This window comes from Oncorhynchus clarkii, chromosome 17, assembly GCF_045791955.1.
Source record: "Oncorhynchus clarkii lewisi isolate Uvic-CL-2024 chromosome 17, UVic_Ocla_1.0, whole genome shotgun sequence".
Lineage (NCBI taxonomy): Eukaryota > Metazoa > Chordata > Actinopteri > Salmoniformes > Salmonidae > Oncorhynchus > Oncorhynchus clarkii.
The window spans coordinates 5,179,601-5,189,600 of NC_092163.1; the positions used below are offsets into that span (position 1 = coordinate 5,179,601).

The window sequence follows — 10,000 nt, forward strand, 5'->3', positions numbered from 1 at the left end:
TTCAGAGTGTTTCGCTCTAGGAGCGTTCAGAGTGTTTCGCTCTAGGAGCGTTCAGAGTGTTTCGCTCTAGGAGCGTTCACAGTGTTTCGTTCTAGGAGCGTTCAGAGCGTTTCGTTCTAGGAGCGTTCAGAGCGTTTCGCTCTAGGAGCGTTCAGAGTGTTTCGCTCTAGGAGCGTTCAGAGTGTTTCGCTCTAGGAGCGTTCAGAGTGTTTCGCTCTAGGAGCGTTCAGAGCGTTTCGCTCTGGGAGCGTTTAGTGTTTCGCTCTAGGAGTGTTCAGAGCGTTTTTCTCTCAGAGCGTTCAGAGCGTTTCGCTCTAGGAGCGTTCAGAGCGTTTCGCTCTAGGAGCGTTCAAAGCGTTTCGCTCTAGGTGCGTTCAGAGCGTTTCGTTCTAGGAGCGTTCAGAGCGTTTCGCTCTCGGAGCGCTCAGAGCGGCAACACTGGCAGCTCTGGCCGAGGAGTAGGGTTGATCCGAGCATTCTGACCTCACAACGGCAGTCAAGCACCCGAGCTAACTGGCCAACACGTTGGCTAGCTTACTTTCTACTTCCAGACACAAATGAGAGAACACTTCACTCTGACCATTTTACTGTCCCTTACAGACAGAGCTGGTTAGGCCGTTGTCATGTGGTCCAGAGCGTTGGTGACTTTTTACAGAGGTTTACCGACACTGGTCATATTCAACAGGTGTTAAGCGTTTGTAAATTCTTCCGTTATTCTGCGCTCTGGCACACTTAGACGATGTGCTCTGAAATAGGAGTAGATAGCCAGAGTGAAGTTACCAGCGCACACATAGATATTCATAACATAGAGATCCCACATGTAATTCTATGCCAAACTGGCCCTGCTGGACATGGACACGGCAATATTTATGGTATTTATATTGTGTTTCTATGTTATTGATTCACACTTTCATCAAGTCGCTGCTTTAGAAAACACACCCAAAAAGTTTATTGTCAAGTACAGGATATTGTCAAATACAGTATATTGTCAGGTACAGTATACAGTATATTGTCAGGTACAGTATATTGTCAGGTACAGTATACAGTATATTGTCAGGTACAGTATACAGTATATTGTCAGGTACAGTATATTGTCAGGTACAGTATACAGTATATTGTCAGATACAGTATATTGTCAGGTACAGTATATTGTTAGGTACAGTATACAGTATATTGTCAGGTACAGTATATTGTCAGGTACAGTATATTGTCAGGTACAGTATATTGTCAGGTACAGTATACAGTATATTGTCAGGTACAGTATATTGTTAGGTACAGTATACAGTATATTGTCAGGTACAGTATATTGTCAGGTACAGTATACAGTATATTGTCAGGTACAGTATATTGTTAGGTACAGTATACAGTATATTGTCAGGTACAGTATATTGTCAGGTACAGTATACAGTATATTGTCAGGTACAGTATATTGTCAGGTACAGTATATTGTCAGGTACAGTATACAGTATATTGTCAGGTACAGTATATTGTCAGGTACAGTATACAGTATATTGTCAGGTACAGTATATTGTCAGGTGCAGGATATTGTCAGGTACAGTATACAGTATATTGTCAGGTACAGGATATTGTCAGGTACAGTATACAGTATATTGTCAGGTACAGGATATTGTCAGGTACAGTATACAGTATATTGTCAGGTACAGTATATTGTCAGGTACAGTATATTGCCAGGTACAGTATATAGTATATTGTCAGGTACAGTATACAGTATATTGCCAGGTACAGTATATTGTCAGGTACAGTATATTGTCAGGTACAGTATACAGTATATTGTCAGGTACAGTATATTGTCAGGTACAGTATATTGTCAGGTACAGTATACAGTATATTGTCAGGTACAGTATATTGTCAGGTACAGTATACAGTATATTGTCAGGTACAGTATATTGTCAGGTACAGTATATTGCCAGGTACAGTATACAGTATATTGTCAGGTACAGTATACAGTATATTGCCAGGTACAGTATATTGTCAGGTACAGTATATTGTCAGGTACAGTATACAGTATATTGTCAGGTACAGTATACAGTATATTGTCAGGTACAGGATATTGTCAGGTACAGTATATTGTCAGGTACAGTATATTGTCAGGTACAGAATATTGTCAGGTACAGGATATTGTCAGGTACAGTATATTGCCAGGTACAGTATATTGTCAGGTACAGGATATTGCCAGGTACAGTAAATTGCCAGGTACAGTATACAGTATATTGTCAAGTACAGTATACAGTATATTGTCAGGTACAGTATATTGCCAGGTACAGTATATTGCCAGGTACAGTATATTGTCAGGTACAGTATATTGTCAGGTACAGTATACAGTATATTGCCAGGTACAGTATATTGTCAGGTACAGTATATTGTCAGGTACAGTATACAGTATATTGTCATGTACAGTATATTGTCAGGTACAGGATATTGTCAGGTACAGTATACAGTATATTGTCAGGTATAGTATATTGTCAGGTACAGGATATTGTCAGGTCCAGTATACAGTATATTGCCAGGTACAGGATATTGTCAGTTACAGTGTATTGCCAGGTACAGGATATTGTCAGGTACAGTATATTGCCAGGTACAGTATACAGTATATTGTCAGGTACAGGATATTGTCAGATACAATATACAGTATATTGTCAGGTACAGTATATTGTCAGGTACAGTATATTGTCAGGTGCAGGATATTGTCAGGTACAGTATACAGTATATTGTCAGGTACAAGATATTGTCAGGTACAGTATACAGTATATTGTCAGGTACTCAGTGGTGTATGGTGTACCCATGGTAACGGTCTGTCCTGTTTTCTCTTCCACAGGGTCCCGGGGGGGAAGCAGGCAGTGCAGGACAGAGGGGTCCTAACGTGAGTACTGTCTGTGTGTGTGTGTGTGAGTACTGTCTGTGTGTGTACGTGTGTGTGTGTTTGTGTGTGTGTGAGAGTACTGTCTGTGTCTGTGTGTGTGTGTGTGAGTACTGTCTGTGTGTGTACGTATGTGTGTGTGTGTGTGTGTGTGTGTGTGAGAGAGTACTGTCTGTGTGTGTACGTGTGTGAGTACTGTCTGTGTGTGTACGTGTGTGAGTACTGTCTGTGTGTACGTGTGTGAGTACTGTCTGTGTGTACGTGTGTGTGTACTGTCTGTGTGCGTGTGTACGTGTGTGTTTGTCTCTGCCTATGCGTGTTTATCTGTGTGTGTACGTGTGTGTGTGTGTGTGTTTGTCTCTGCCTATGTGTGTTTATCTGTGTGTGTGCGCGCGCGTGTGTGTGTGTGTGTTTGTCTCTGCCTATGCGTGTTTATCTGTGTGTGTAATACTGTTGTTTTTCCTGCAGGGGGTGCGTGGGGGCCGGGGTGCCAAGGGACCAACGGGGAAGACAGGGGGAAAGGTCAGAGTTCAACCCATTCTAATCATTATGAGGTCATCATAATCTCTCTATCCAGCAGTAATACAGAATGCATCCCAAATGGCACCCTAAAAAGTAGTGCACTACACAAAGAATAGAGTGCCTTTGGAGCATAACCTCAGTCACACTGATTAATATTATAGTATAGTATTATATACGTTAATAGTATAAGGTATAGTATTATGTAAGTTAATAGTATAATATAGTATTCTATAAGATAATAGTATAGTATACAGCATAGTATTCTATAAGTTAATAGTATAGTATATTGTATAGTATTCTATAAGTTAATAGTATAGTATAATATATAGTATTCTATAAGTTAATAGTATAGTATATTGTATAGTATTCTATAATTGAATACAGAGCATTCGGAAAGTATTCAGACCCCTTAACTTTTTTCACATTTTGCGTAATTCTAAAATGTATTAAATGTTTTTTCCCCTCTCTCATCAATCTAAACACAATACCCTATAATGACAAAGCAAAAACAGATTTTTAGACATTTTAGCAAATCCAATTTTTAAAATGATATCTCTATACTTTGCCCTGTTCATTTTTTCCTCGATCCCGACTAGTCTCCCTGCCGCTGGAAACATCCCCACAGCATGATGCTGCCACCACCATGCTTCACCATGGGGATGGTGTCAGGTTTCCTCCAGACATGATGCTGCCACCACCATGCTTCACCATGGGGATGGTGTCAGGTTTCCTCCAGACATGATGCTGCCACCACCATGCTTCACCATGGTGATGGTGTCAGGTTTCCTCCAGACATGATGCTGCCACCACCATGCTTCACCATGGGGATGGTGTCAGGTTTCCTCCAGACGTGATGCTTGACATTCAGGCTGGTTTCATCAGACCAGAGAATCTTGTTTCTCATGGTCTGAGAGTCTTTAGGTGCCTTTAGGCAACTCCTAGCGACCTGTCATGTGCCTTTTACTGAGTAGTGGCTTCCGTCTGGCCACTCTACCATTAAGGCCTGATTGGTGGAGTGCTGCAGAGATAGATGTCCTTCTGGAAGGTTCGCCCATCTCCACAGAGGAACTCTGGAGCTCTGTCAGAGTGACCATCGGGTTCTTGGTCACCTCCCTGACCAAGGCCCTTCTCCCCTGATTGCTCAGTTTGGCCGGGCGGCCAGCTCTAGGAAGACTCTTGGTGGTTCCAAACTTCTTCCATTTAAGAATGATGGAGGCCACTTTGTTCTTGGGGACCTTCAATGCTACTGAAATATTTTGGTGCCCTTCCCCAGATCTGAGCCTGAGCCAGATCTGAACACAATCCTGTCTCCTTCGACCTCCTGGCATTGTTTTTGCTCTGACATGCACTGTCAACTGTGGGACCTTATATAGACAGGTGCGTGCTTTTCTAAATCATGACCAATCAATTAAATTTACCACAAGTGGACTCCTCCAATGAAGTTGTAGAAACATCTCAAGGATGATCAATGGAAACAGGATGCACCTGGGCTCAATTTGGAATCTCATAGCAAAGGGTCTGAATACTTATGTAAATACGTTTATTTTTATATTTTACTTTTATACATTTTGCAAACATTTCTCATAACCTGTTGTCGCTTTATTATTATGGGGTATTGTGATGTCATGATAGGGTATTGTGATGTCATGATAGGGTATTGTGATGTCATTATTGGGTATTATGGGGTGTTGTGTGCAGATTACTGAGGATTTAAAAAAATAAATCCATTTTAGGATAAGGCTGTAACGTAACGAAATGTGGACAGAGTCCAGGGGTCTGAACACATTCTGTACATATAGATTTATATTCCCGACTCGGACATTGCTCGTCCTAATATTTCTACATTTCTTGATTCCATTCTTATACTTTTTAGGTTTGCGTGTATTGTTTTGTATTGTCAGATATCACTGTCGGAGCTGGGATCATAAGCATTTCGTTACACATGCAGTAACACTCGTTAAATATGTCTATGAGACCAACACAATTGTATTTGATTAGTCTGTTTTCCGTGCTGTCTGTCACAGGGCTCCTCTGGACATGATGGACCCAATGGACCAACTGGAGACAGGGTAAGGACAGGAACGTCATGCCCCATTGATCGGTTTATTGATTGATTGGTTAATTAGTTGATTGGCTGATTTGTTAATTAGTATATTTGTTGACTGGTTGATTGGTTGTGTAAGTGTTTGATTGGTTGATTTGTTAATTGGCTAACTTGCTAATTGCTTACTTGATTGAATTATGTGTTTGATTGGTTGGATAAGTGTTTGATTAATTAACTGATTGACTGTTTGATTCATTTATGTGTTGTCTAGGGGCCTCAAGGGCCACAAGGACGGAACGGGGAATCAGGACCCAAGGGACCGAACGTGAGTGTCACACACACACACACACACACACACACACACACACACACACACACACACACACACACACACACACACACACACACACACACACACACACATTGTAGTGTAACAGGATGTTGAATTGTGTGACTGTGATGTCCCTTCCTGTGTGTGTGTGTGTAGGGTCCAGCGGGGAAAGATGGACTTCCGGGTCATCCAGGTCAGAGAGGAGAGCCGGTGAGTAGAGGTTAGAGGTCACAAGAAGTTACCTAATTACACCTATCCATCCACTAATGTCTATCTCTTCTCTTTTTTTCTCTCGCTATCTCGCTCTCTCTCTCTCTCTCTCTCTAGGGTTTCCAAGGAAAGACGGGACCCCCAGGTCCAGGAGGTGTTGTGGGGCCACAGGTGAGTCTGATTGGTTGCTATGTGTGTTCTCTCAAACCTGATTGGTCTGTTTGTGTTCTCGCTAACCTGATTGGTTGCTGCAGGGTAAATCAGGTGAGACCGGGTCGTTGGGAGACAGAGGTCACCCCGGGTCACCTGGCGTACCGGGAGAGCAGGGCTTACCTGGCGCCGCCGGGAAGGAGGGAGCTAAGGTGATTCTTCGTCATCATCATCATCATCATCATCATTATGAATCATCATTGTTTTCACCCCGATAATCACCATTACCAGTCATTACAAGAATCATCTTCATTGGTAAGTTCAATTGACCTCATCAGAGCTGTTGTTGTTGTTGTTTCCAGGGCGACCCGGGCACAGGAGGGACTTCTGGGAAAGCTGGTCCTCCAGGACTTAGGGGCTTCAGAGGCAGCAGAGGTGCCGCCGGGGGAATGGTAACACACATACACACAGACACAGAGACATACACAGAGACATACACAGAGACATACACAGAGACACACACAGAGACACACACAGAGACACAGAGATACACACAGAGACAGACACAGACACAGACACAGACACAGACACAGATCCTGTGATGGTATGATAGCAGTGTGTTCTCCCCAGGGTCCTGCTGGTCTGAAAGGAGGTGAAGGACCAGTCGGAGCAGCAGGAGCTATAGTGAGTCCTCTCTCCTCTCCTTCTACATCTGTCCTCTCTCTCTATTCCTCACTTCCTCTCTCTCCATCTGCCAACACAGACCCCAGACAGACACTTCCTCTCTCTCCATCTGCCAACACAGACCCCAGACAGACACTTCCTTTCTCTCCATCTGCCAACACAGACCCCAGACAGACACTTCCTCTCTCTCCATCTGCCAACACAGACCCCAGACAGACACTTCCTCTCTCTCCATCTGCCAACACAGACCCCAGACAGGCAGTGTGAAGATGTATAATTCACATATGTAAATCCCCCCCCGCCCCTCTCTCTCTGCAGGGGGCCGGTGGTGAGAGGGGTCCCCCAGGGTCAGCCGGTGCCATTGGTCAGCCTGGGAGGGCAGGGGCTGTGGGTGGACCTGGACCAATGGGAGAGAAGGGGGAACCGGTAGGTACTGTAAAGGTGTTCCATATTCTGGGTTCTACATTCCATATTGTGAGTTCTGAGTTCCATATTCTGAGTTCTACATTCCATATTGTGAGTTCTGAGTTCCATATTCTGAGCTCTACATTCCATATTGTGAGTTCTGAGTTCTGTGTTCTGAGTCCCTATAGTTCCAGAGTTGTGTGTAGGTAATGTAACTGTCTGTCTGTGTGTTGTGTTGTCCCAGGGAGGGGCGGGTCCTATTGGACCATCAGGACAGGATGGAGACCAGGGACCTCTAGGACTACCTGGAGCTGCAGGCCCTGCAGGACCCCCGGGAGAGGATGGGGATAAGGTAACATGGCCTGTCCCTGTGTGTGTTGTTGTTGTTGTTGTTGTTGTTGTGTGTATCTGAAGGCGTTTATTGTGTGTGTGTGTAGGGAGAGACTGGAGGACCAGGGCAGAAGGGCAGCAAAGGAGACAAAGGAGAATCAGTGAGTCTACTGAGATAATTACTACACCAAATCTACACCAATATTACACGAATACAGTACTACACCAATACTACCCTAATACTACACAAATACTACCCTAATACTACACAAATACTAAACCAATGCTACCCTAATACTACCCTGATGTTATACTAATGCCAAACCAATACTACTACCAATACTACACTAATACTGCCACAAGACTACCCGGAGACTACACTAATACTGCCACAAGACTACCAGGAGACTACACTAATACTGGCACAAGACTACCCGGAGACTACACTAATACTGCCACAAGACTACACTAATACTGCCACAAGACTACCCGGAGACTACACTAATACTGCCACATGACTACCTGGAGACTACACTAATACTGCCACAAGACTACCTGGAGACTACACTAATACTGCCACATGACTACCTGGAGACTACACTAATACTGCCACAAGACTACCTGGAGACTACACTAATACTGGCACAAGACTACCCGGAGACTACACTAATACTGCCACAAGACTACACTAATACTGCCACAAGACTACCCGGAGACTACACTAATACTGCCACATGACTACCTGGAGACTACACTAATACTGCCACATGACTACCCGGAGACTACACTAATACTGCCACAAGACTACCCGGAGACTACACCAATACTGCCACAAGACTACACTAATACTGCCACAAGACTAAACCAATACTGCCACAAGACTACACTAATACTGCCACAAGACTACACTAATACTGCCACAAGACTACACTAATACTGCCACAAGACTACACTAATACTGCCACAAGACTGCCCGGAGACTACACTAATTCTGCACTAATACTGCACCAATACTAAGCTAATACTACACTAATAGCAAATATTTAACCATTTAGTCTCGTGAACCTTGTTATTGCCTGTCATCTCCCCAGTAACTAAGTAACATTGTCTGTGTCTATAGGGCCCCTCAGGACCAACCGGTGGCCAGGGGCCGATGGGGCAGTCAGGAGTTCCTGTGAGTCTGTTCTACATCCACCTGTAATGTTTCTCTAGTCTAAAGGATTCATTTTTAAGATTGAATGTAATCCTCTCCTCCCTACCACCCCATTTTCTCTCTCTCTCTCTCTCTCTCTCTCTCTCTCTCTCTCTCTCTCCCCCTCCTCCCCTTTCCCTCCTCTTCTCTCTCCTTCCTCTCCTCCTCTCCATCCCCTCCTCCCTACACCCTCTCTCTCGCTACCCCCTCTGCCCCTCCTCCCCCCTCTGCCCCTCTTACCCCCTCCTCTCTCCCAGGGTGTGGATGGGGAGTCAGGTCCCAGGGGCCAGCAGGGAATGTACGGGGCCAAGGGAGACGAGGGTCTCCGGGGTTTCAAGGGCTCCAAAGGACCCATCGGACTACAGGTGAGACACACACACACACACACACACACACACAGGTGAGACACACACACACAGGTGAGACACACACACACACACGCACACACACACACACACACAGGTGAGACACACACACACACACACACACACACACACACACACACACACACACAGGTGAGACACACACACACACACACACACACAAACACAGGTGAGACACACACACACACGCACGCACACACATACAGGTGAGACACACACACACACACACACATACAGGTGAGACACACACACACACACACACACACATACAGGTGAGACACCCACACACACGCACGCACACACACACATACAGGTGAGACACACACACACACGCACGCACACACATACAGGTGAGACACACACACACACACACATACAGGTGAGACACACACACACACGCACACACATACAGGTGAGACACACACACACACGCACGCACACACATACAGGTGAGACACACACACACGCACGCACACACATGCAGGTGAGACACACACACACACACACACACACATACACACATACAGGTGAGACACACACACACACGCACGTACACACATACAGGTGAGACACACACACGCACGTACACACATACAGGTGAGACACACACACGCACGTACACACATACAGGTGAGACACACACACGCACGTACACACATACAGGTGAGACACACACACGCACGTACACACATACAGGTGAGACACACACACACACGCACACACATACAGGTGAGTGGCCTCAAGTGTCAGGCTTCCAATATTCTCAATATTCTCAGGTGATATTGTCTTGGGTGGTATTGCTGTCGTCATGGTAATTAACTGCAGTAATTGCCATCCTGACAGCTTTCGTGTGTCAATCAACTGTTTATAT

General features: G+C 44.8%; 1 protein-coding gene across 1 annotated transcript in view; it reads left to right on the forward strand.

The window, feature by feature from the left end:
* Positions 1–10,000, forward strand: part of LOC139370154 (collagen alpha-1(XI) chain-like) — an 84,268-nt gene that overhangs the window by 58,999 nt on the left and 15,269 nt on the right. Inside the window, exons 31-44 of the mRNA XM_071109480.1 lie at positions 2,837–2,881; positions 3,347–3,400; positions 5,425–5,469; positions 5,716–5,769; positions 5,932–5,985; positions 6,103–6,156; positions 6,240–6,347; positions 6,498–6,587; positions 6,766–6,819; positions 7,138–7,245; positions 7,469–7,576; positions 7,662–7,715; positions 8,675–8,728; positions 9,004–9,111. Of these exons, the coding sequence (XP_070965581.1) occupies positions 2,837–2,881; positions 3,347–3,400; positions 5,425–5,469; positions 5,716–5,769; positions 5,932–5,985; positions 6,103–6,156; positions 6,240–6,347; positions 6,498–6,587; positions 6,766–6,819; positions 7,138–7,245; positions 7,469–7,576; positions 7,662–7,715; positions 8,675–8,728; positions 9,004–9,111 (990 nt within the window). The remainder of the gene's footprint in view (positions 1–2,836; positions 2,882–3,346; positions 3,401–5,424; positions 5,470–5,715; positions 5,770–5,931; positions 5,986–6,102; positions 6,157–6,239; positions 6,348–6,497; positions 6,588–6,765; positions 6,820–7,137; positions 7,246–7,468; positions 7,577–7,661; positions 7,716–8,674; positions 8,729–9,003; positions 9,112–10,000) is intronic.